Here is a 26,477-nt window from a genome sequence, read left to right on the forward strand (position 1 = left end):
AGACTTGCAACCCATCCTTCCCCCTCTTGCAATAAGGCTTGGGGGAAATCTCCCATTAAATTACAGTATTTTAAGTTTTCTTCAGAATGCGTAGGAGGAAGGGAGAAGTACCGGTACTGGTGAAGAAGCAGAGTTTGGAGATCACACATGGTGGGGGTGAGAAAGTTTGGTGCAAAAACCAGTCACACACATATGCACCCATTTTGCATGCTTGAGTACAGCAACTCCAGGTCATGAGCTGATTATCAGCAGGGTAGGGGCCACGTGTAGAGCAAGTCCCACGCTGATGTCAAAAACACACAGAGGCAGCAGGACTTCTACTTACTTCTTCAGTAATAGTTTACTGAGCTTTCAAAGCATACAGTTCTCACTGGGTCCCCAGTGATGCACAAAACCTATCTCCTGAGAGCAAACCCAGTTTCAGCAGTAAAAAAATACAGCACACAGGATATCTAAGTCAGGCACACAAACCGGCAGAAGGGAGCAAGGGAGGAAAGAGGCTGGAAGGACGCAGGGCAATGGAGGTGTGTCTTTCACTTCCTGTCGTCTGGGAGAGAAGTCAGCAACTTTGCATCTGCAGGGGCTTCACGAAGCAAAGCTTTCTGTCGGCAGCTTCCAGGCAAATGAGCATCATGGAAACACACACTGTGATTCTTCGTATGTTGCCATATCAATTGTTTTTGAAAGGTTATCACGACGTGGTCTAGAAACCAGTTTGGACAATATATCGCCCAGCCACAATCCTCACTCACCACGAGCAATCCAGATAAACCCAAACCCCTTCTCTATCAAAAGGTACTTGACATCTTAGATCATAATCACATTGTTTGACATTGCCTTCTATATCTCATTACTATACAGTTTTACACATAAAAAACCAGAACTTCACATACACAACATGTGTTAAAGACTGATTTCCTCCTGAGTTCATTTCTGTGAAGAAAAGAGTGGACTCTGAGAGGAAGACCTCCAACACTCCATACATCTAAATGGGTTCTTCCATGTGAGAGTCTCAGGATTTTCCTTAAACACTCAATTGAAAATAAAGCACTTTTTGCAGTCTTTTCATTTAAACTGCTTCTCCTCTTTGAGTCTGTTGATGGTTTGTAGTGTTTCAACTCCAAAATTTCTTCCTGTCCGTGAATCTGTTAATTTAGAATTTCCACCCGGACAGAACCTCTATCTACTTTCTTGATATTTATAAGGTTTGTGTTTTGTGTGAGTTTCTTCACATAAATCAAGGGTTCCACTCTGACTGGAGCTCCTTCCACAGTCCAAACATTTAAACAGTTTCTCCCTTGTGTGTCTGCTGATGTTTTCTAAGGTGTCCATTCTGCCTGAAGCTCTTTCCACACTCCAGGCATTTAAATGGTTTCTCCCCCGTGTGAGTCCGTTGATGTATTCTAAGAGTTGCATTTAAACTAAAGCTCTTTCCGCACTCCATACATTTAAATGGTTTCTCTCCTGTGTGAGTTTGTTGATGTACATTGAAGTGTGCACTCCGACTGAAGCTCTTTCCACACTCCATACATTTATATGGTTTCTCTCCTGTGTGAGTCCGTTGATGTCTTCTAAGGTCTCCATTCTCACTGAAGCACTTTCCGCACTCCAGGCATTTAAATGGTTTCTCCCCCATGTGAGTCCGTTGATGTGTTTTTAGTCTTCCATTATCTCTAAAGCTCTTTCTGCACTCCAGGCATTTAAATGATTTCTCACCCGTGTGAGTCCGTTGATGTCTTCTAAGGCCTCCAGTCTGACTGAAGCACTTTCCGCACTCCAGGCATTTAAATGGTTTCTCCCCAGTGTGAGTCTGTTGATGTCTTCTAAGATTTCCATTATCACTAAAGCTCTTTCCACATTCCATACATTTATATGATTTCTCCCCTGTGTGAATCCGCGTGTGTAATTTAAGGTCTCCAGTCTGACTGAAGCCCTTTCCGCACTCCAGGCATTTAAATGGTTTCTCCCCCGTGTGAGTCCGTTGATGTCTGTTCGGATATATATCGATCCTCCCTGATCGATAGGGCCGCGATCTCAGACAGCTTTACGATCCCAATCAATCACTTACAGCGGTCCGGCACGCTTCCTCCCAAGCTGTGCAATAACTCCTGCTGTCTCTTCTCAGTCACGGCTTTTAGCAGAGTAGAACACAGCGTGTAAAGCAGTCTTGCTTCTTGTAAGCAAACATAGACAGATTTGTCTATTTACAGCTCTTTATTAAAACATTACAGCATCAAAGACCAGGGCTTCTTTCAGCCATGTCTCTCTCACAGATACACAGAGAGAAAAAGAAGTGAAAGTACAGGGAAAAACTCCTCCTCCTGAGCTTCTAAAAGCTTCTGTCTCCGCCCAGCTGTAAGCTGACGTCAGCAGGTGACACACACCAGGGAATTTAACCAGTTAAGTTCTGAACTATAACACCCCCCCTTGTGTCCCTGCGTGATACCTGTGCAACATCTTCAGTAACACCTTGTGAGATCAATCTCTTCCCCAATGCCTTGCGCCCTCCCTTGGCAAACCTGTTTGGCATTTGTGGAACCACCTCACAACTCTCAGAATCGCACTGTGCGAAACTTACCCACGCACCTGTGGCCTGGTACCTCTCTGGTGGGATACCCTTAGTTGTGCGACTGGACCTCCTAGGCACAAACTCAGGTGTTCCCTCTGACTCACTTTGATCAGCAGGTGTGTCCTCTGCATCATGGGACTCTCCTTCTGACTTAAAGCGTCTTCGAATCCTCTCCATTACACTCACAGGAGAACTAGGCTCACTTTTGGGCTGTCTCTTAACAGCTTGTGGAGATGCCCTATCCTGCTCCTGACCCTGGTCAGTGACCTGGTCGTCATCAGCAGCCTCAGCCTCTTCTTCCTCTGCCTCATCAGAACTGTCTTCTGGATCAGAGAGACATTCTGAGAGAACATCACGCCTGACAGGAGTCTTTGACTTTACAACCTCCTCTAAGAACTCAGCATGCTTACTGATCAGCACCTTACTCTGATCACCTGACGGGTAGGCAAATCGCCATGCACGGGCTTCTGGCTCATACCCACAGAAGATCATTTTCTGGACTTTGGCTCCATCTGGCCCTTGCAAAGCCTTAGGCACAGAGACAAGCGCAGGAGTCCCAAAAGTGCGCAGAAAGTGAACCTGGGGTTTGCGGCCATTTAACAAAGAGAACGGTGTGTCACCTACCAGTGAGTTGTAGACACGATTCCAGGTAAATGACACAGCCCTCGTAGCCTCCAGCCAAAACTCAGGAGGTAACCTGGCTTCTTTCAGCATCACCTGTGCAGCCTTAACCAGAGCTCCACTCCTCAGCTCTGCCACCCCCCCTTGCTGGGGTGAAATAACTGTGTGTTGTATCCCTCTCTTCTGAAAGAACTTCTGCAAAGCAGAACCAGTGTACTCAGCATTTCTGTCACTGATGATAGCTTGAACCCTGGTGGAGAACCTCTGTTCCACCCCCTCAATCCAGCTCTTGATCAGCTGTGCTGCATCCTCCCTGGATTTGAGACCGTGAGTCCAGGAATTCTGCGAGAAATCATCCAGAAAAGTTAGCAGAAACCTGGCCCCCCCTAGACTCTGTGCCTTGACAGGACTGGACAAATCTATGTGTACCAGCTCAAAAGGTTTAGTGGCCACACGTTCCACCTTTGGGTAACTGCACCCTCTCACCTTTGCTTGCTTGCAAGTGTCACAATTAATGGCACTTCCACAATTTTTAATCTTACAACCTGCAACAACCTCAGGTAACGCCTGCAAATCCTCTACCGGCCCATGAATTGTTCTCTGATGCCATACGCATGCACATGTAACATTATGAGCGGGAATTGTAGCACGCTGGTTGGGAACTGTAGCACGCAACGCTTGTGCTTTCTCAACCTTCCCCTCACCTCCAAGAGACGTTTTAAGAATGAAAAGATCATTCTGTCCCTTCCGCACTTTGGCCAGTAACCTCCCCTCTCTGGAGATTGTGCAGACATCATTTTCAAAACAAACTTTGAACCCCTTACTTAACAAATAAGGCACAGATAACAAACAGTGATGAATCTCTGGAACAATACAAAAATCCACCGTCTCCTGTAAAACAGAAAGATAGGCATTAGTACATTTGAGAACTCTAGTTTTCTGTCCATTCGCAAACTTAATAGTCTGTCCCTTCGGAACTGCCGTGCAATTCCACCTCTCGACTGCAGGGGTCTCTGGAACCATGTTGCGGTTAGCTGCAGAGTCTATTACAAAGGCCATCTCGGAATTTTCCACTCGGCCGTCTTCGAACACTGCCATACTCGCAGAAACCTGATAAGACTCTTCCTGTTGTTTACCACGACCACCTGGCTCAGTTCCACGCCTGCCTGTCTTCCCAGGCCTGTTGCCATGGAAACCTGCCTGATTCCCATGGGAAAAGTCTTTGCAAACATCCTGCCTCGGCTCTCTGCTCCGGTGGGGGCAACTGCCACGCCGACGTTGAACTCCAGTGGAAAAACACTGCCCGGGGCTCCTCCCAGCTGGCCTGGCCTTCCTCCTTCTGGAACGGCGTCTTCCACCAGCTTGGCCCCCCCTGAAGCTCCTTTCTGCTTCAGCACAAAGCGAAAGTTCTTTAAACTTGCCTTTGGAACTCTTCGCCCCCCCGATCTGCTCACTAGCGCTCCTAGAGGCCAAGACATCGGGAACAGGGCCTGCCAGTCCAGCCTCTCCAGGACCCAGTCCATCACACAGACGTGTAGAAGCATTACAACAGCTCCCCAACACTGTCCCAGCCCCCATTGGGCTTTCTGGGCATCCTTCTGCCTCTCCAGGGCTTCCTCCAGGACTCTGGCCTTTCGCTGACGCTTCACACAAGCCCTTCAGCAAATTCCAGGCAGCCCACGCTGTCGTTACGCCCTCCAAATGAGGCCTCAGTGATGCATCAACGCATGCTTTGAGCATCTCTAGCTCTTGATGCAGCCTCTGGCTATCTTCAGCCAACACAGCCCCACAGCTTGCTTCACCTGCTCCAGCTGCTGGCCGGCTAAGGGGTGATTTTGGCTCCCATTGGCTTGCTTCCCAGAGCCCTTCGACCAAGAACCATCCCCTTATTCTTCTGGACCACGTTGCCCAACTCTTTAGAGTGAGCTTTTCCAGAGGTATATTCTGGCTTTTGGCCATCTTCTCCCGTTCTCCCAAGGTGCCCCAAGCTGTACTTACTCCGTACCAGCTGCTTGGCTCTCCCTTCCGTGGAGAAACGATATCGGCTGCGTCCCAGCCTCCAGCTCTTAGCTGCTTTTTAGCTCCAGCTCTCTGTGTATCAGAAGCTCTCATTGCCTCTCGGAAGCAGGCAATTAATCATTCTTGCTCTCCGGCACCCAGTCAGCTCCCGTTGGCCTCCGACGGCCCCTCAGCCTCAGAACGCTAACTTCAAAGCATTCCTGAGGCTCACAGCGACTGCTTTACGAGCGTTGTCTGACCTTCCATAACCTGTTCGGATATATATCGATCCTCCCTGATCGATAGGGCCGCGATCTCAGACAGCTTTACGATCCCAATCAATCACTTACAGCGGTCCGGCACGCTTCCTCCCAAGCTGTGCAATAACTCCTGCTGTCTCTTCTCAGTCACGGCTTTTAGCAGAGTAGAACACAGCGTGTAAAGCAGTCTTGCTTCTTGTAAGCACACATAGACAGATTTGTCTATTTACAGCTCTTTATTAAAACATTACAGCATCAAAGACCAGGGCTTCTTTCAGCCATGTCTCTCTCACAGATACACAGAGAGAAAAAGAAGTGAAAGTACAGGGAAAAACTCCTCCTCCTGAGCTTCTAAAAGCTTCTGTCTCCGCCCAGCTGTAAGCTGACGTCAGCAGGTGACACACACCAGGGAATTTAACCAGTTAAGTTCTGAACTATAACAATGTCTTCTAAGAGTTGCATTTAAACTAAAGCTCTTTCCGCACTCCATACATTTATATGATTTCTCTCCTGTGTGAGTCCGTTGATGTGTTCTAAGTTTTCCATTCGCACTAAAGCTCTTTCCGCACTCCAGGCATTTAAATGGTTTCTCCCCTGTGTGAGTCCGTTGATGTATATTGAGGTTTCCACTCCGACTGAAGCTCTTTCCACACTCGATACATTTATATGGTTTCTCCCCTGTATGGATCCGTTGATGTAATTTAAGGTCTCCATTCCGACTGAAGCTTTTTCCACACTCCATACATTTATATGGTTTCTCCCCCATGTGAATCCGTCGATGTGTTCTAAGTTTTCCATTATCACTGAAGTTCTTTCCGCACTCCATACCTTTAAATGGTTTCTTCCCTGTTGGAGGTCATTCAATGAAGCATATTCCACATTTCACACATTTTAATGTCTATTCCTAATGAAACGAAAGGTGCCCCATTCCCTGGAGTTTTGACTGTCTTCTCCATTTCCTTCTTCAGAGTGGGAGGAACGGAAATCCTGTTTGGGTTTCAAGGAAGAGAACTAAGGGAAAGAGAACGCATCAAGCTCCATTAGCACCTTCTCCTATTTCAACGTCTCCTACATTCCCTCACCTCATACCCAATGTTCCCAATTTTTAGGAAATGAAGTTGCAATGTCATCAGATGATAGTAATTCATGAGCAACTTTCATAATCCTTAATCAATGTTCATAAAGCAGCTTGATTTTTTAAAGAATGATGTGCTGTCTGATCTTGTGCCCGTCTTCTGACGCAGAACTATCCTAAAATGACACTGAAAAGCAGGATACTCAAGGCAAATAGATAAACTGTAATTAGTGGAATATGTAGTACCTTGAATATGTACTATTGAGTTATTGATGGACTGAAGTTGTGTTATTTCTGGGGACATGAATTTATTCCTGTCCTGTCTTAAATATCATAATCATACGATGTTATGGGGTTTAGGGGAGCGTTAGTACCTTTGGTGGGGGAAATGTCATGCACCTTCTGGGGTAATCTACCCACCACTGGTCCCCACCCTCCACTCAGCTTTCACCTGTGTCTTCCAGAAGCTGTCAGCATGCAACAGGGGCCACAATCCCAGTTACGGCCTCAACTGGCCGGCTAAACCAGGTGAGGATAGCTGCTGGGTCTCAAATTCTTGGTGGGTTGGGGAATTCTGTTGCAGGTGAAGGCAGACCCTGGTGAATAGAGAGGATGAGAACAACAGTGAACCCCATAGTCAAGAAGGCAGATTCTGCCCATTCTGCAGAGGAAAGTGAAGGGCAGATGGAGCTCATCAACCGGGGAAGGAAGCCCATCGAGAAGGAAATCTCTGGTCGTAATACTTTGCTGCCTCGTGAGTTATTTTCAGGAGACGAAAAGGCAATTTAGGGAAACCTATACAAATCCAGAGTGGAGTCTCTAAGAGGGTTGGATTCTGTCCTGCACACCTACTTCCACCCACTCCTGCAGCCAAGCTGGTGCCTAACGGACTGCTCTGCTTTCCTTGGGAACATATTAGCCAGGCTGAGAAGGGGGTCTTGTTGTCTAGGCAGCCCAGGACCCCCAAACACACTGTCCAGGCAATGCTGCTACCACAGCAGTTTCTGCCAGAGAGATGAGCTCAGACCTGTGTATCAAAGTCTCTCCGATATGGAATAAGGAATACAGAAGCGCTATTTACATCATACATCAATTAAAAAGTATTCAGAATATTTGTCTTTTGAAGAAAAGAACACCAAGTATGGCCCCTTCAAAGCTAATGAAAGTCTTGTGCCTGGAGCTTTTAGGGGTGCAGGAGCAGGAAAGCTTCTGCCATCATTATCCTTCCAATTGGGATTCAGGCCTCATCATGCGACAGAAACTGCCCTGGTTGTGCTGGTTGATGGTCTCCGATGCACTAGAGTTTGAGGGGAAAGCTGTTTCCTGGTTCTGCTAGATCTCTCAGTGGCTTTGGAGACATTTGGCCATGGTGTCCTTCTGGACCCTCTAGGAGAGCTGGGGAAATGGTTATGCAGTGGTTCCCCTCCTTCCTCCTGGGCCATGTCCACAAAGTGGTGTTGGGGGATGAGTGTTCAGACCCCTGGGCTCTCACTTGTTGGGTGCCTCAGGGCTCTGTCCTCTCGCCCATGCTTTTAATATCTATATGAAGCTGCTGGGAGAGATCATCAGGCGTTTTGGGCTGGGTGTTCATGAATATTTGGGTGATACAAAGATCTTCTTCTCATTTTAATCAGAACCAGTGAAGGTGGTGAATGCACTGTGTTGGTGCCTGGATGTGGTTTGAAGATGGATGGTGCCTAACAGATTGAGCTTGAATCCTGACAAGACAGAAGTACTGTCCCTGGGGAACAAGGGGATAGGCAGGTGTGGGGGACCCCCTGGTCCTGATGGGGCAACTGTGCCCCTAAATAACCAGGTGTGCAGCCTAGGGGTCATTTTGGACTCACAGCTGACCAAGGAGGTGCAGATCACTTCTGTGTCCAGGGCAGCTGTCTAGCAGCTCCATCTGGAACGCAGGCTGAGACCCTCCTTCCTTGCAGACTGTCTCGCCAGAGTGGTGCATGCTCTGGTTATTTCCGGCTTGGACTACTGCTATGTGGTCTACATGGGGCTACCTTTGAAGGTGACCCAGAAAGTGCTACTGAATGGGAGCAGCCGCCAAGACCACATATCACTGCCCCTAAAGGACCTTCCCTGGCTCCCAGCACATTTCCAAGCACAATTCAAACTGTTGGTGCTGACCTTTAAGTGTCATGGTTGCATTTTCCAGGCAAAAAAAAGTATTGATCTAATGCAGGCTTCCTGAAACTCGGCAGTTTCCTTTCTGCTGAGAGCTGGTGGTGGGATAAGTTGCTATGAGGTTATGAAGAACCTTTCTTGTTTTGGGGAACCAGATGAAGCTGGTTTAAACTGGAATGAGCCAGGCTTGTTATCCAGTCCCAAGGTTACTCTGACATTGAATTGTTTATAAATTACAGTATTGAAAGGCGCCTGCTCCCACTTCCTAGTCTGCTATTTCTCTACTCTGCTTGTGTGATTCTTACTTGAGTGCTGTTTTGGTATGCTAAGTTAGGGTTTTATGTAAGTTAAGTTTTTGCTACTTTTTTATCCTGTTATGCTTCTTTGCCTTCAGTAATAAATTTATTTGCTGAAATAGATCGTTATGGAGGAGCAAGATCTGCAACCTAAAGCCCTCAACAGCCTCGACCCTGTAGACCTGAAGGAGCATCTCCCCCCAAATATCTCAGTCTGGACAGGGAGGTGGTCCTTCGAAGATCTTCTGCTGATTCCCCTCCTGCAAGAAGCGAAGTTATAGGGAACCAGGCAGAGGGCGAGGAAGTGGGCAACATTCTGACATTTAGAAGAGAGCTGAAGGCAGCCTTGTTTCGGGAGGTTTTTAATGTCTGGTGTTTTACTGTCTTTTCTTTGTACTGGAATCATGCAGTGGAAGAGAAACTTAAAGATGGAAGCCCGAGAGAGAGGGAAAGGTTTCTGGATGCTTCCTGGGTGGGACTGCGGAAATGCAGAGCCGCTTCTGAGAAGCCCTCTCCCCTCCCCTCTTCCTGGACAGGGCAGGGGCTTATGGGGGCTCATGGGGTGGGAAGCGGATGGAGCTTGCAGGAAGGAAGGGGTGGGGGGACACGACCCCTCACTTTCCAGGCATCCCTCTGGTTGCGTGGGTGGCCGATTCTTGGGTGGGAGGGAGAAGCCAAGGCGGCCCCTCCAGAGAATCCCCGCAGGTGCCACCATGGAGAAGTCTCCCCAAAGACGGTTTCTTATCCCCCCCCAATGCTGCCCTTCCCTGCCCCAGGGATGCTCCCCCTCCCCACTTCCTCGACTCCCTCTGTCCCAGAGTCTCCCCTGCATCCAGAGGCCCCCTTTGGCGCGGCTCACCCCTCACCCTCCATCTTTCCATCCTGAGGGGCCACCCCAAGACGCACAGATTAGGGACAGGGGGGGGTCTCTATCCAGGCGTCCCTCACGCCCGTTAACCCTTTCATGGCCCGCCTTTATTCGTGCGGAGCCTACAGGGCCCCAGGGATGCTTACGCGGGGGAAACGGGGCAAAGGGTCCTCGTGGGGACCCCCTGCGTAGGCTCCCCATGTCCGCCGCTGCCAAGGCGCCTAAGGGGCCAAGGAAAGTCCCCTTTGCAGCACGCGCGCAGGGATCCAGGCCCCACGGAAGGCGGTTGGGGGAGCTGGCGGGGGTCTCTGGATCCTTTTCTCCCCTCCCCCCGCGACCCCTTTACCTCTTTGTCCTCGCTCCCGATTCTCCTTTCCTTTCCTGCAACATCCACGGGGGGGGTCCCCTCCCATGACGCCCCGCCTCCCCTTTCCAAAAGAGCGCGCCCCTAGATCTTCGGGCAGAGCAGCAATCCGGCGTAGAAGCTCCACTTCTGGGAGAAGCAGGCCGTTTGGGAGGGAGCTCACCCCCCCCTTATTCCCGGAACAGAAGCCGAATGGTGAGGAGGAGGAAGAGGAGGAGGAGAAGAAATGGGTGCAACGGATGGGGGCGGGATTTGGGGTTGTGGGGGTGGGGTGAGAGAAGGATGTGCCAGGAGGGGAGGAATTGAGGGGGGGAGAGACAGGAAGGTTTTCCCCCTCCCTTCTTTCTTCTTGCTGATCCCGGCAATCCACTCGCAAAGTGGGGTCTCGCCCCCCAAAATGTTTACATTGCAAAATCCTTCCCTCCCCCACCCCACGCCGCGAGATTAGATCCGTTCGTGTTTTAGGTACTGGTCACATTGAGCAGCGGCTTGGACTCTGTGACTCCTGTGCTACGGGGAAAAACGGGGCTCTGACTTTTGCACACACACACACACACACACACACACACACGAGGCATCCAGGTAAAATTCATCCCTTGTGTCTCCCGTCAGAGGTAACACAATGAGGCCAGTAAGAAAGCAAGGCCAGCTGTGGCAGGGCAAAAAGCCCAGAATCAAGTTTAAGATATTAACAGATGCAAAGGAAAGAGGGGGCTTTGCCCTGCCAGACTTAAGGTTATACTACGAAGCCGCAGCTTTCTGCTGGCTAAAAGATTGGCTACTTCTCGAAGACACTGATGTGTTAGACCTGGAAGGTTATAACAATGCTTTTGGTTGGCATGCATACTTGTGGTATGATAAGGTTAAGATCAATAAGGCCTTTAAGAATCATATTGTCAGAAAAGCAGTGTTTAATGTCTGGACAAAATATAAAGACTTACTGGAAAACAAAACTCCAAGGTGGCTCTCACCTTTGGAAGCTAAGGCCTGGAAAAGACCCAATATGGAAGCCTACTGGCCAAAATATTGGGAATTGTTAGAAAAAGACGGAGACAATTGGAAATTGCAGAGTATGGAGAAAATGAAGGATAAAGTGCGAGACTGGTTACATTACGCTCAGATTAAAGAAATTTTTAAAAGTGACAAGAAGCTAGGGTTCCAGGTGGAGAAATCGAAGTTGGAAACAGAATTGTTAGAACCAAAGACTAAGGTACTTTCAAGAATGTATAACTTGCTGTTGAAATGGAATACACAGGACGAAATGGTTAAGTTGGCTATGATAAAATGGGCGCAGGACATTGGGCATAACATTATGTTTGAGGACTGGGAAAGGTTGTGGACCACTGGGTTGAACTTTACTGCATGTAATGCTTTGAAAGAGAATGTAATGAAAATGATATACAGATGGTACATGACCCCAGTTAAACTTGCCAAAATATACCATTTGTCTGACAACAAATGTTGGAAATGTAAAGAAAATGAAGGAACGTTCTTTCACCTCTGGTGGACTTGCCCTAAAGTGAAGGCCTTCTGGGAAATGATATATAATGAGTTGAAAAAGGTATTTAAGTATACCTTTACCAAGAAACCAGAGGCCTTTCTTCTGGGCATTGTCGACCAGAAGGTGCTAAAGAAAGACAGAACATTTTTTATGTATGCAACAACAGCAGCAAGGATATTACTCGCTAAGAACTGGAAAACTCAAGATCTACCCACACTGGAAGAATGGCAGATGCAACTGATGGACTATATGCAACTGGCGGAGATGACTGGCAGAATCCGAGACCTGGGAGAAGAAAGGATTGAAGAAGATTGGAAGAAATTCAAGACTTATCTACAGAAACATTGTGATTTAGTGGAATGTTAAGAGGGATGCTTGGTTATAAATAATTGGCCATCACTAAAATAGATCAGAATTTGATGATAAGAGAGATTAAGAGAAACAAATTGGTAGGAGAATTATTTTATTGTATTTAAATAAGTGGTTACAATTTGGAAATAAGACGATAATTTGCTTGACAAAAATTTATTAATGATGCAAGTGGGAGCGGGAGATGTGAGGAAGTTTAAGGATGGTATGAAAGTTTGTTAAAACAAAGCAACACTGTTTATTATCATTGTATTCTTTTTTCTAAAAACCTCAATAAATATTTATAAAAAAAAAGAAAAGAAAGCAAGGCCAGCTGTTGATCTGTTTGCGGGCAGAGGCTCCCCCCCCCCATGCAAGGAATAAAGTAATCCGGTCTCTGTGGCGGTTTATTTTGTGGGGTAAAATCCTAAAAAAAAGACCTCAACAACTTCAAACCCAGAAAAAAGAGTTCAACAACTTTGGTTGGCCCTTTGGTTGGCCCTTCACTTCATCAAATCTGGCCCTCTTTGAAAAAAGTTTGGACACCACTGGAATAAAGTCATTCAACGTGATTTGGTGTGCGTACACTGTGGACTCAGTGGATGGCGCTGGGTCGCCATGGACAACTTCGTCATTTCTTACTACGATACGAAGCTACCAGCCTGAGTTTGACCAAACTGTGGGAGGCAGTGGAAGACAGGAGGGCCTGGCATGCTCTGGTCCAGCGGGTCACGAAGAGTCGGACACGACTAAACGACTAAACAACAACTATTTCTGGGTTAGCGGAGTCTGTAACCTGAAGCGTCCGTAACCTGAGGTACCACTGCATTACAGAAAAGTCCTTGACGCAGCCAACTAACGCATGCACTAATGTTGCTTACTATCTCCTGATAGCGGCACTGACCAATCACACCAAACACAATGGGGGGGGGTGGAGCGGAACAGCTGGAAATCAGCTGATTGGCAGACGCGGAACTGCACCTGACAATTATGTGGGCGGCAATTCCCACCCAGAGAGGCGTGAGGGGGCGAGCCCACTTTTTAGCCACCCAGGAATGGCACTGCAGGGGAGATGGCTAGCGTGCCCACAGAGAGGGCTCTGAGTGCCCGCTCTGGCATGCATGCCATAGGTTCACCACCACTTAGCTAGACTGAGCTTGGAGCAACTAGGCTGGTGTGGAGGGAATTTTGTTGTTGCTGGAGTGCCTCTTTTTCTCCGACTGAAGTGCTCTCAAACCCTGAATCTTAGGAGGGCATGTTTGATAATAAGTATAATTTATTGTTTGTACCCTGCCCATCTGGCTGGGTTTCCCCAGCCACTCTGGGCAGCTTCCAGCAAAGATTAAGAATACACTGGTACCTCGGGTTACATATGCTTCAGGTTACATACGCTTCTGGTTACATGCTCTGCTAAACCAGAAATATTGCTTCAGGTTAAGAACTTTGCTTCAGGATGAGAACAGAAAACGTGCTCTGGCAGCGTGGCAGCAGCAGGAGGCCCCATTAGCTAAAGTGGTGCTTCTGGTTCAGAACAGTTTCAGGACAGACCTCCGGAACGAATTAAGTACTTAATCCGAGGTACCACTGTACATTAAAATGTATTGATGGCTGGTTGGGGGTCCCTACAGAAGTAGCAAAGGCAGGACTTCAGGTTCTTGTGTTGGTATCCTTAGGCTGGCATCACCTCCCCCACCCCAACGGCCTGTGTTCGTGTGGCATTCTGGCTCTAGCACTCGTAGGACCTGGGAGATGAGGGTTCGAATCCTCACACAGCAACGATGCTCCTGCTGGGTGATCTTGGACCAATCGTGATCTTTCAGCTTGGCCTACCTCACAGGGCTGTAGTGAGGATGGAATGGGGATGAGGGAGAACCATGCCTGCCGCATGGACCTTTGGAGGGGGGAAAGGTGGGATCTGAATGTCACAATAAAAACTATTTCAAGAAGACAGAGGACATGATTGCAGAATTGCATGCACAGAAAGAGGTTTATTGTCACTACGGAGGAAGACGGGAGCTGGCCAGAGAGAGAAAGAGCAGACAGCTTGCAAAGGTTTGCATTTCCATGATGTGGTCTGGGAAAGGGGGTTCCAAATTTGGCCCCATCACTTTGCAAAGCAGAAGGAAAGCTTCGTTTACTCAGCTAACCAGTCCACAAAAGCATCTCATCTCTTTGCAGAAAAGGGAGACAGGTTTCATATCTCATGGGGCAAACTTCCCAGTTGGGGGGGGGGGGATGTACTGTTGCTCACAGCTCTGGATTTGGCTAGGTCTTAGTGGAATCAAGAGTCCAAACTGGATCTATTTGGGGAAGCCCCTCTTGTTTTTTCTGTTCCAGGCCAATAGAGGAGGGGAGGGAATAGATTTCCTGCAGGTGGACAGAGTAGTTAAGAAAGTGGGCTGGCCTTGGACCTGTTGGGAAGCTGGAGGTCTGTGGGTGTTCCTCTCAGGCCCAGGGTTTCAGGCCTAATAGGTGGCCTTGTATTTGCAAAGGTATGGCAAGGTAGTCGTACAGGAACGCTGGATCCATTTCTGGGAACCTGCAGGGCAGAAGGTTGAGAGAGAATGTTAGGGAGTGTCCAGAAATTGGGAGAGAATGTAGATTTCCTTTTGAGTAAATAAAGTATTTCCTTCCCTGTTTTGGAGAGGGAGACAATTACGAGGAAAAGCAACGAAGAGATTTGATAAATACGTAAGCAGAAGTCTTTTGAACAAGCCATTCTGCTTTTGCCAGTAGGGTGTGTGTCTGTGTGTGTGTGTGTGTCATACAGAACCCTTGGTTTGTGAGATCTTTGTGATGTTTGAGATGTTTTCTAGCATTCCCCATGCCTGCATGAATGAAACTATCAAAAAGCTGAATTCTGCATTTAAATTAAGTTCCAACTTTTTCCATGGGGCAGAGTTCCCTGTACCCTATTCTGGGCCAAAGAACCACTCTAGACTTTGCCCACTGACCCCAGTGGAGGTAACATTCAAAAACAAAAATGCAGCCCAGGTGATACAAAGTGCCAAGTATAAAGAGGAAACTAGTGGGGTTCTCTCTCTGGAGCCCCATCTCTTCCTGTCCTCATTTTCATTGCCAAGCCCTTTCTGCACAGGAATAAGTAACTCTGTCCTTTTCATTTTTTGCCAGTTTCCCATTTTCCCATTCTTGAGTTCTATATTTCCACATCAGTTTGTGATTCTTGGTGGGTTTGATTATTTAGCTCCTCCTGAACATTCATCAGCATTTTAAGGCCACATGACCCAGAAGCTGTACGCCGGCTCCCTCGGCCAGTAAAGCGAGATGAGTGCCGCAACCTCAGAGTCATTCGCAACTGGACTTAACTGTTAGGGGTCCTTTACCTTTACCTTTACCCAAATATATGTGTTTTTGCGCACACTTGGTTGGAGAACTGCCTAAGGATGGCTTTGTTTTAGTTCCCCTCAATTCCTTGAACGGAATGGGGTTTCCTCCTCCTTTCCCAGTCTCTCTTCCTGCATACCTGAATAAGAAAGAGAGACACATTCGTATGAAGAGATTGAGTTGCTGATGCTCCGGCCGTCCCAGAGGGGTTGAGAGAAGACAGATCCATCGCTCCATTCCCAGATCATATTCTGGAGAGAGAGAAGGAGAAAGGAAGGTCTTGTGATAAAAGGGGAATGCAAGCCCATTGCTCCCCACATCCCCAGAGAGGACACAGCTAGGGAATCAGCGCAACTGACAAGGCCAAGGGGTTGGTTTGAGTCTCCAGCGGCTGGAGCCATAAAGATGAAAGGGGACTGACAATTTGTACAGTGGTGGGGAGATGTCACAGAATCTGTGACTTTATAGATAGCACAATGAGAGTTGGGAAGGAGGAAAGACAATGAGGATCTGGAGCTGGAGTTCCAGAACCTCCCACAGAGCCACTCCGAGAAATAGTCCCATCTCCAAATGAGGACTTCAAGGTTTGACGTTTGGGGAAGGAAGTGGCTTCAGAGTGAAGTGAGAGCCGGTGAGCTACATCTGAAGGACCTCAAGGGAGCTGAGGAGCTCGAACAGTCAGCATCTTCAGAGAGTCCTAAAGGCACCTACCAAGGTACCACGGTCAGCTACCAGGCCGATCCAGACGTTGCTGGAGCCATATTGTCGCAGGTAACTGTAAACCACATTTGCTTCCCTTGCAGAAAGAATGGAGGCCAGCTGGGACCCATGTCTCCTCTGGCAGCTAACCTGCAGAGAGAGGAAAGGGGGAAACCAGTGAGATGCTGCCCATAGCCAGGATTCCCAAGGAGTCGGCCCTTGCTCCTCTCTCTCTCTTTTTTCACAACTCCTTTTTTATTATTGCAAAGTAAATGCATCAAAGAATAAAAAAAGTATAATATTTCAATACAATAAACACTATTTTACAAAATAATAGTAGTAATAGACTTCCATCACTCTCACAACATTTCCTTTTACATTTAATATTTTATCTGTATTTCAGTATTATTTTCATCATAATATATAGATATGCATATATGTATGTTTCCCCTTTTCCATTCACGAGGTCATTCTAGACACAGCCAAATTTTTACATTAGAACCTTGTCTTTCTAAATAATCATTCAAGCGCTTCCATTCCTTCTTGACTATAATCCCTGGGTTTAGTCTTATTATGTCCGTCAATTTGGCCAGTTCCAAATATTCACGTAATTTACATAACCATTCCTCTTTGGTCGGGACCTGGTTCCTCTTCCAGTACTTAGCCACCAGGACTCTCGCCACAGGAAGAATTTAGTATTTTCTCTAGAAATATCACTATTCAATATTCCCCAAAGGTATATTTCTGGTCTTCTGCTATGTGAAGTTCTTAGTAACTTTCTTATTTCTTCTCATTCCCCCTGGGGAAACTTACCTCGGCATCATCCCACGAGAGGCTGGAGCTAAAATACTCGTAGCAGTACTTTCTGTAGAAGACGGCTCCTGCAGGGCAGTGAGTGCGAGCGCTCTGGGTGCGATTGGCGGCACCTGTGAGGAATTGGATTGAGAATGGAATAGATGCCCCAGACCACCAACCCTTTCCTTCACAGATGGAGCCCCTCAAGGAAGCCCTGGCATTAGGAATCGGGAGGTTCCTTCTAGCTCTTTCCAAACTAAAGTTTCCCCTTTGACCTGCCGCCTGCTCACACCCCTCTTTATGGGAGCCCAGAACCATTGCCAAAATGGTTGCAGCACAGTGTTGTCTATGCAGCTCCAGCAGGGACTTTTCCACATCTGATCTGTGATATAATAATAATAGTAGTAATAATAATAATAATAATAATAATAATTTATTATTTATACCCCACCCATCTGCCTGGGTCCCCCCAGCCACTCTGGGCGGCTTCCAACTAAACACTAAAATACAATAACCTATTAAACATTAAAAGCCTCCCTAAACAGGGCTGCCTTCAGATGTCTTCTAAAAGTTTGGTGGTTATTTTTCTCTTTAACATCTAGTGGGAGGGCATTCCGCAGGGTGGGCACCACCACTGAGAAGGTCCTCTGCCTAGTTCCCTGTAACTTGGCTTCTCGCAGTGAGGGAACCACCAGAAGGCCCTCGGAGCTGGACCTCAGTGTCCGGGCTCAACGATGGGAGTGGAGACGTTCCTTCAGGTATACTGGACCGAGGCTGCTTAGGGCTTTCAAGGTCAGCACGAACACTTCTTCCCCTTCTACTAATGCTCACCTTCTGCCAAAGGGTTCAGGATCAGGCAGCCCAACAGGCATAGTCCAAGGTAGACCACTTGCCCCATCTTCTGGTTCTCCTGGGAAAAGAAAGTGTCAGCAACATTCAATCCAGCGAAGGGCATGGCATTTCCAGAAATGATGGGTCCATTGTGTGGCACAGGGTGTTTGTGTATTTTTGGGGCTTTGAGCTTGTGATCATTCAAAATTCAAAAAACAGGCAATGCTAAGTTGCTTATAAGACCCAGACTATCTCTTCTGCTTTGACGACATCAAATACTGCTGCAGCACAGCAGCCAGGTTCAGTATTTTCCAAGTCATACGAAAAGCGAAGTTAGTTGTGTTGCGGTTTGTAAGAAAAATATCCAGATGCTTTTGGGAGCAATACCATTTTGAACACCAGGACCCTAAACTGGAAGAAGAGGCTTTTACACCCCCTGAATATGGTACTTTATTCCACGAGAGAAAATCTACTGGGAAAAGTCACCCAGTTTGGTTTCTGCTTCTGGAACACCCAAAATTAATTCCCGCCTTTGCTAATATACGGACTGCCTCTTTCCTCCCCTTTCTGCCTCTCTTTTCTACCTTTCAGGGGACAGAGAGAGACCTGGGGAACAACAACCACTTCTTGTGTTTCCAGAGAAGGGGGAGCAGCCACAGTTATGCGTCTTTCTCCCCAGTGGAACAGCCCAAAATGGTCGGCTTACCCTGTGCCTTGGCTCTGCACTGAGGTTATAAGGCTCAGTGTAGGATCACACAATTGGGAACCTGGGGTGGCGCACATGCCCTGTGCCCAGGGGCGGGGCCAGCGGCCCATGGAACTGGGCGAGCCAGGGCAGGATGCTCCATGGGGCCTCCGAGGAATCTGTCGGACTTGCGTTCAGCTGAATTATTCCTCCGCTCGAGCCCTCCTATGTTGATTAACGACCTGAGCCTTTGATGAGGCTCCAGGTACGTTCCCCCATTACACATACAGTAGCACGCGGAAGGACAAGAAATATGAGCTACATGCTAAGAGTTGTATTTTCTAACTACGCAGACAGAAAAGAAAAATACATCCTCTCTCTGTGAGAGTAGAGAGGCAACTGGGACAAAGGAACAGGAAACCAGTAATATAAACATCCGTCTCCCATGAGACTTCCAGTAGCCTGGAGTCTCTGGAATGTAAACAGAGTCTTGTGACTCCAAGCACTGCACAGTGGCAATAAATAGAAACCTATCAGAATCTGCCTGCCTCCTCCCATTCAGCAGCCTTACAGCTGAGGGGGAGGCAGCAGGTGGACCGTTTGGAGCAGTATGGAGCCCGTGGATGTCCAAGCCATCGTGTCACTCCCAGGAGAGATGCGTGGCTCAGGCGCGCTGCAAGCCCTCCGATGAGTGCCGCGTGCCATTTTGTCACCCCCCTCAGTGGTGACACCCGAGGTGGGCTGCCCCCACCGCCCCCTTCCTCCTCCCCTGCTTGCAGGGATTCAGTCTTTGTGTTTCAACCTTCTTCTTTTTTGCCACCCCCAAGCCCTGCCCAGTGATGCCGGAGAACTCTGCCCAATACAGAAAAGGAATCAGAAATTGCTACAGCTCCTGAGATGGTTTGTGGTCAGGAACAGAAACCAGTAAAGCGAATCTGATTGATATTAGTCCACATCACAGTACTTTTTTTTTTAAGTTCACAAACGATATGAAACAATGTTTGTGAGGTTTTTCCTTTTTTCCTTTTAGATTGTTTTGATGCTTGCTTTACATTGGCATGGAGGGAAGTTGCATAAATAGTTACACAGCTGAGGTTAAACAGTGGATGGCGAGAGAAATGACAAAAACTGAGACGGAACTGCGGCAGAATGGAAACAGGTCTGCTTGCAAGGAATGCAGGTTGTAATGGAAATCGCTGCCATCTTACATTCCCAGTCCTGGCCCGTTCCCGCTGGCCCAGAAGGGGTGCCCATTCCCTTATTGGCTTCCTCTTCCTTCCAGTAAAATACATTCTAGGCCAGTGGAGAAAGCATTTCTCCCCAGAGTCTGTGGCGCTGCTGACCTGTTTTCACAAACCATTTCTCTGCTAGGAAACGCAAGACTGTTTTGAGGGTTGCAACAGCAAAGAGGTAGATGGGTCTCACCTGTGTCCTTCTCTCCTACTGTCTTGCTGTGGCTGATCTGGAGTCAAGGGTGATTCTTGCAGCCTGTGCAAGGTGCTGTCCACCCCATGGCATATTTATAGGAAGAGGACAATGCAGAAGGGAGACAAAGGTGAAGCCAACAAACCCTACACAACTGACCATAAAGCAAACAGGGTTGGGTGATGAGCCATTGGGTGTCTTTTCATGAACCTGACAGATGATAAATGAAGGTGTCAAGTGGTCATTAGCCCAGGGAGAAAGGGTGGGGTTCAATTCATTTATTTGGTTTGATTGCATAGCCTTTTTCTAATAACCCTTGGAAGCCCAACCACCACAGCTCAGGGATAATGAGATTCAAGACAACATTTCCTTGTTCCTTGTGTTGGCGGAACAACACAGTACTTTGTGCTGTTGCTGGCTTTGTGGTGGTTTTCTTCTTCTGCTTCGCTATTGAGACCTCTGACCAGATATTTGCACTGGGGCTCTGTCTATATTCCCATGGCATAATCACACAAGACATGACATTTCTGGACGCCCAAGTTACGAGAAGTAGCAGGCAAGCAACAGAGGCAATAAATCAAAATTAATGAGCCGTGGCTTCAGCAACAACACTTGCCTTTGCCTGCCTTGGGTTTCATTGGATACCAGGCATTCTAGTTTTAGGAGAGAGGCAGAAAAGCTGTTCTCTATCCACTTTCTCTTTACCATTCATAGTTTTATAAATTTCTATCCTGTTACCTCTTATCTGCCTTTTTTCCAAACTAGAAATTCTCACATGCACAACCTTTGTTATTTATACCCTGCCCATCTGGGGGTTGTATGAAAATACAATAAAACATCAGACATTAAAAACTTCCCTAAACAGGGCTGCCTTCAGATGTCTTCTAAAAGTCAGATAGTTGTCTATTTCTTTGACATCTCATGGGAGGGCGTTCCACAGGGCGGGCGCCACTACCGAGAAGGCCCTCTGCCTGGTTCCCTGTAACTTGGCTTCTCGCAGGGAGGGAACTGCAAGAAGGCCCTCGGAACTGGACCTTGGTGTCCGGGCTGAACGATGGGGGTGGAGATGCTTCTTCAGGTATACTGTGCCGAGTGGTTGTGGAACAACTCCAGGCATGGACCTGGAGAATGTGGACCATTTGAATCCCTTCCAGTCGGGATTCAGGCCTCACCATGGGACAGAAACTGCCTTGGTCGCACTGGTCGATAATCTCCAGTGGGCTAGGGACAAAGATGAAAGCTGTTTCCTAGTTCTGCTGGATCTCTCAGTGGCCTTTGACACCATCAACCATAACATCCTTCTGGACTGTCTAGAGGAGCTGGGAGCTGGGGGCACTGTTATACAGTGGTTCCGCTCCTTCCTCCTGGACCATGTCCTGAAAGTGGTGTTGGGGGATGAGTGTTCAGACTCTTGGGCTATCACTTGTGGGGTGCCTTAGGGTTCCGTCCTCTCCCCCGTGCTTTTCAATATCTACATGAAGCCTCTGGGAGAGATAATCAGGGGGTTTCGGCTAGGTGTCCATCAGTATGCAGATGATACCCAGCTCTACCTCTCTTTCAAATCAGAAGCAGTGAAGGCGGTGAAGGTCCTGTGTGAGTGTCTGGAGGCGGTTGGAGGATGGATGGCGGCTAACAGATTGAGGCTGAATCACAACAAGACTGAAGTACTGTTTCTGGGGGGACAGGGGGCAGGAGTGTGGCGGTGACTCCCTGGTCCTGAATGGGGTAGCTGTGCCCCTAAAGGTCCAGGTGCCCCTGAAGGACTAGATCTGCAACCTGGGAGGCCACCAGGGAAGTGATAGCATGGATGTTAAAATCCCCTAGGACAACCAAACTAGGTGTCTCCAGGAGCACATCCTCCATGACCTGAAGCAGCTTCGCCAGGAAATCCTTGGTGCAGTGGGGAGGTTGGTACACCCTGTACTGCTTCTATTGCCCAACTTCCAGAACATGCACTCCGAAAACTGGGTCTTCCCAATAGGATGTCTGGTATAAACTTGTTGTTGTTGTTGTTTAGTCATGTCCGACTCTTCGTGACCCCCTGGACCAGAGCACGCTAGGCACTCCTGTCTTCCACTGCCTCCCGCAGTTTGGTCAAAATCATGCTGGTAGCTTCAAGAACATTGTCCAACCATCTCGTCCTCTTTCGTCCCCTTCTCCTTGTGCCCTCCATCTTTCCCAACATCAGGGTCTTTTCCAGGAAGTCTTCTCTTCTCATGAGGTGGCCAAAGTATTGGAGCCTCAGCTTCACGATTATCCTTCCAGGGAGCACTCAGGGCTGATTTCCTTCAGAATGGATAGGTTTGATCTTCTTGCGGTCCATGGGACTCTGAAGAGTCTCCTCCAGCACCAGAATTCAAAAGCATCCATTCTTTGGCGATCAGCCTTCTTAATGGTCCAGCTCTCACTTCCATACATCACTACTGGGAAAACCATAGCTTTAACTATAAACTAGTGACTTCCTGAAAATCACTGCAACCCCCCTTCCCCGCCTGTATCACCTGGGCTGTTGTGCATATGAAAAACCTGGTGGACAAGTAGCAGCAAGGACAGGCCGACAGGCCCATCTGCTTCATCCAACCAAGTTTCCATCACACATGTCATAAGGGAGTCTTTCGATCATTTTGTAGATAAAATGCACGGCACGATCTCATTTCTCAATCACCTAGGTACTGGTCATTTTTATAGGTTTTTTTATAGAAGCTACATTGGGGAATGCAAAAGGGGATTGGGAAGGAATGATGCTACTTCCTGTATGCCATTTGACTGTTCACAATATCTATGAATTCATTTTATCATCCTGTTGTATTAGCACTCCACACAGACACAGACACCTCCATAGAAACGTGTTTTAAGCCATGTACCTGAACTAATCTTCATTAGGATCTGGTATCTGCACAAGTTAATCCCTAGGATTAGCTGAAAATACATACTTTGTCATAAAGTTGACCACAAGTCTGGGCATGGAGTGTTTCCCCGTTTTAAGGGTCAAAACTTAATTTTTTTATGAAGATTGAAAAAATCCTGATAGTCTTTCAAAAGTGGCAGTGCTACGAGAATGTGATCCTGGCGCACATCATTTTGATCATAAATATCTGAACTTTTCCCAACTCTACAGTGTCCTTTTTCAGGCAAAGTCACCTGAAGACCGTGCCAAGCGTCTGGGAGGATTGGCAGAGTACCAGGAATGTGACCAGGAGATTAGGACTTGCCACCAAGCCTGCGGGGGAAGCCCTGGTGAGTTTGGGGACTGCCACTTCCTCCTTCCTCCTCCAATTCTGCATGTTGGTTCTTTGAATCCTCTATTCAGATTCGAAAGCTGGCAGGTGTCCAAGGAGTGCCCAGGTCTCTTTTTACTGCAGCCTGAGTTTTGCATTGCTTATTCCTAATCATAGCATTGCACACCTATTTGCACAGCACTTATGTAAGGTATTTCGCCTATTTTCATTGTAGAAAGTTTTACCCACCCTTAAAGAAACTGAGGTGTGTTGCACATGTGTTCTGCTTGCAGATTTGCCATAACGGGCATCTGGTTGGCCATTGTGAAGAACAGATTGCTGGACCAGATGGGCCCCCTTTGGCCTGATCCAGCAGTCAGGCTCTTCATAGGTGCAGGGGGACCTGGAAATGGCTTCAACTTTACCTTCCCTGCCCCTACAGGCAGGGCACTCACCTTCCACTCACCTGACATTAATGTTGTCAGGTGAACCAGTTTTGTATAGCACTGTGCATGAAACAGAAGCCCTAAGGTGCTGGGAATCCAAAGTAGCAGAAAGTTGCCCCCAGTTCCAGTCGCCTCACAGAGGCAGCTTAAGGTTCAAAAATGTTTACTGCTACAGAAGATAAGGCTTCAGTAATACAGTTCCGGACGTTGATCTATACATACAGCTTTGCAGATACAGATACAGTGAGGCGAAAAACGTATTTGATCCCCTGCTAAATTTGCCCATTTGCCCTCTGGCAGGTTTTTTTTTGGGGGGGGGGTTCCTGTTGCTATTCTTTCTCTCACAGCTACAGTAAACCTACCATTAAAATTATGGACTGGTCGTTTCTTTGTCAGAGGGCAAACAGGCAAATTTAGCAGGGGATCAAATACTTTCCCCCCTCACTGTGTATACATGTAGAAAGCATTTCTGTTGCTCCAGCAATCCAAGACATAACCCAGACTCTGACTCACAGATAGATTCACTGACTGACTAATGAGCAGGTTTGCCCTAATCATTTATAGAGCAACTGGCTTGGCTGATCTTGAACCGGTTGGCTTATATCAGGTGATTTGTGCCCAGGAAAGAGATTATCCCTTTCCTCTGTGTCCAGTTCCTCCAAAATACTACTACTACTACTACTACTACTACTAATAATAATAATAATAATAATAATTTATTTATTATTTATACCCCACCCATCCGGCTGGGCCTCCCCAGCCACTCTGGGCGGCTTCCAACAAAACACTAAAATACAAAGGTATAGAGCGCATTGCAGTAGTCCACACGAGAGAGCATGCACCACTCTGGTGAGACAGTCCATGGGCAGATAGGGTCTCAGCCTACGTACCAGATGGAACTGGTAAACAGCTGCCCTGGACACAGAATTGACCTGTGCCTCCATGGACAGCTGGAAGTCCAAAATGACTCCCAGGCTGCGCACCTGGTCCTTCAGGGGCACAGTTACCCCATTCAGGACCAGGGAGTCCTCCACACCCGCCCACCTCCTGTCCCCCAGAAACAGTACTTCTGTCTTATCAGGATTCAACCTCAAATATAAAAATAAGAATCAAGCACAGAAGCCTCAGAGATCAGCTGACTCCTCCATGCCCTTTTCTAACAACCAGGGTGAGCTCAAAACCACTCATTAGAGCAACAAAGGATTAACAAATTAAAACACTTCCTGGTATAAAATAAATATATAATAGAGGGGATGTTGGGAGCTGCAGTGCAGAGCTCAGGCCTCCAAGAGGGGTGGGGTGAGGGTGCTGCTGACTGGTGATGGGGTTGGGGGGCAGGCTTGGTAAGAAGAGCCGGCTGGATCAGGCCAATGTCCCATCACGATCCGAGCACCAGAGCAATGCTCTCCCCTCCTGTGGTTTCCAGCAGCTGGGATGTGGAAGGAGCTGTGGGGCGAAACATAATCGTCATGGCTAGTAGCCATCAATACCCCTTCCAAAATTCAGCTCTGTTGGATGCTGATGAGTTCTAATGTTATGAGAGGGGGGGCAACTTTCCCCAATTCTCCATGCCCTGCGTAATTTCATGAACTTCAATCACATCATTACTCGCCTGTTCTCTAAAGTGAAAAGTCCCGAATATTTCTCCCTTTCGTCATACGGGATCTGGAAGTTGAGCCTTATGAGGAATGGTTTTCTCCTGCTCTGGAAGGGAGGACTCGATCCAATGGCTTCCAGCTACAAGAAAGGAGATTCCAATGACAGTGGTACCTCGGGTTACGAACGCTTCACCTTACATTTTTTTTGGGTTACGACCAATTGTAACCTGGAAGTAAGTTGTCCGAGCTCTCAGAGGCTGCCGCCGCCTGGCAGCAAACCCGGACATCCACAGGGCCTACGGAGCTCTCAGAGGCCTCCGCGAATCCTGGGAACCAAGCCGATTGTGATTGTGGAAGAGGACCCTGAGTCCCCTCCAAACATTAAGGGCACTGATACGGAAGGAGCAGGGGGGGTACCCATCCTTCCCCAGCGCTCCCTGAAGGGGCCCGAGGCGATGACCTCTACAGTGACCAGCCTGGCCTCGAACCTTCAGTCCCCACACTGTTGCACAAGCACCACACTATACCCCTGCCTTGCCTTGTAAATAAAAGGCTCTCTTTCCTGTCTTCGCGCGGGCGGAATAAGCCCCATCTTTCCTATACCTTTCTCCTTCCTATTTCCAACGTGAGTCGACCGTATTACATTGTATCCCCATTCACAAAACGGGCTGCGCCTTAGCCAATCACAGCCGTGCATTCATCCTGCAGGAGCTAGCTCAGGGAGCTCTTGCACGCCTCATTGAACCTACTGACAAGCTGCTGACGGCCCCCCGCTGCGAGAACAATGGAACCGAAACCTGGGGCCTCGTAAAACTGTCAAAGTCTGGTTACAATGTATCCATTTTGTTTCCGCTTTTGATACACTTGACCGGCAAAGGACTAGAACTTTAGAAAATGATATAAAATCAACCGAAGCTCCGATTTTCTCCATTTCGCTGTCATTTTGCTCAGTTCCCTACAGACTCCATGATGCTGTCCCTACTTCCATAATCCCCAGAGCGACAGGTCATGTACACAGGAAGATCTTAATCCTGCCCGATCGCTCTGCCAAACCCTTCCTCCGGGCAATGCCAGGTGGCAGACGATGCATATCTATGCCATTGTTCTACCATCACCTATACTCAGGAAACGTTAATCTATGCATATACCTCACTCTGCATATTCGCCCCTCCCTTCCTGGAATGTTAATGTGTGTAACTCCACCTTTCCGTGATATATTCATGACGTGACTTGTAAAACCCAACCCTCTCATACTGCATTCATGACGTTTTGCCGTGCTGTATTCTGGGACTTGGGGGGAACTTTTAAAAGTTTGTGTCGCCCCATTCTCGGGGTTCAATGCCATTTTGAACCTGTTGCGCAATAAACTTGGATCTCCGCTTATTGCTCCTGTCTC

General features: G+C 47.8%; 2 protein-coding genes across 2 annotated transcripts in view; both read right to left on the minus strand.

The window, feature by feature from the left end:
- LOC309378633 (uncharacterized protein) overlaps positions 1 to 10,366 on the minus strand; it is a 33,736-nt gene extending 23,370 nt beyond the window's left edge. The window contains exons 1-2 of the mRNA XM_081927095.1: positions 10,173 to 10,366; positions 6,975 to 7,119 (exon numbers count right to left, since the gene is read on the minus strand). The gene's annotated coding sequence lies outside the window, so the exon portion shown is untranslated. The remainder of the gene's footprint in view (positions 1 to 6,974; positions 7,120 to 10,172) is intronic.
- A 3,641-nt stretch (positions 10,367 to 14,007) lies between these two features.
- LOC309379537 (lithostathine-like) lies at positions 14,008 to 19,841 on the minus strand. Its single transcript, XM_081928771.1, has 6 exons — positions 19,820 to 19,841; positions 17,710 to 17,788; positions 16,897 to 17,009; positions 16,096 to 16,233; positions 15,524 to 15,635; positions 14,008 to 14,578 (listed from the first exon to the last, which is right to left on the minus strand). The coding sequence occupies exons 2-6, from the start codon at positions 17,774 to 17,776 to the stop codon at positions 14,505 to 14,507; spliced, it is 504 nt and encodes a 167-aa protein (XP_081784897.1). The 5' UTR covers positions 17,777 to 17,788; positions 19,820 to 19,841; the 3' UTR covers positions 14,008 to 14,504.
- Positions 19,842 to 26,477: the final 6,636 nt, after the last annotated feature.

This window comes from Podarcis melisellensis (genome assembly GCF_964234715.1).
Source record: "Podarcis melisellensis genome assembly, chromosome: 10".
NCBI classification, from domain to species: domain Eukaryota; kingdom Metazoa; phylum Chordata; class Lepidosauria; order Squamata; family Lacertidae; genus Podarcis; species Podarcis melisellensis.

What these genes read in the sequence shown, in the direction of transcription:
- LOC309379537 (XM_081928771.1), bottom strand. Translation starts at nt 17,776, where the DNA reads ATGGGGCAAGTGGTCTACCTTGGACTATGCCTGTTGGGCTGCCTGATC. An exon ending in CCTGAACCCTTTGGCAGAAG is followed by an intron (nt 17,010 to 17,709) that starts GTGAGCATTAGT and finishes AATTCCTCACAG; the next exon opens with GTGCCGCCAATCGCACCCAG. An exon ending in TGTCTCTCTTTCTTATTCAG is followed by an intron (nt 14,579 to 15,523) that starts GTATGCAGGAAG and finishes TCTGCCCTGCAG; the next exon opens with GTTCCCAGAAATGGATCCAG.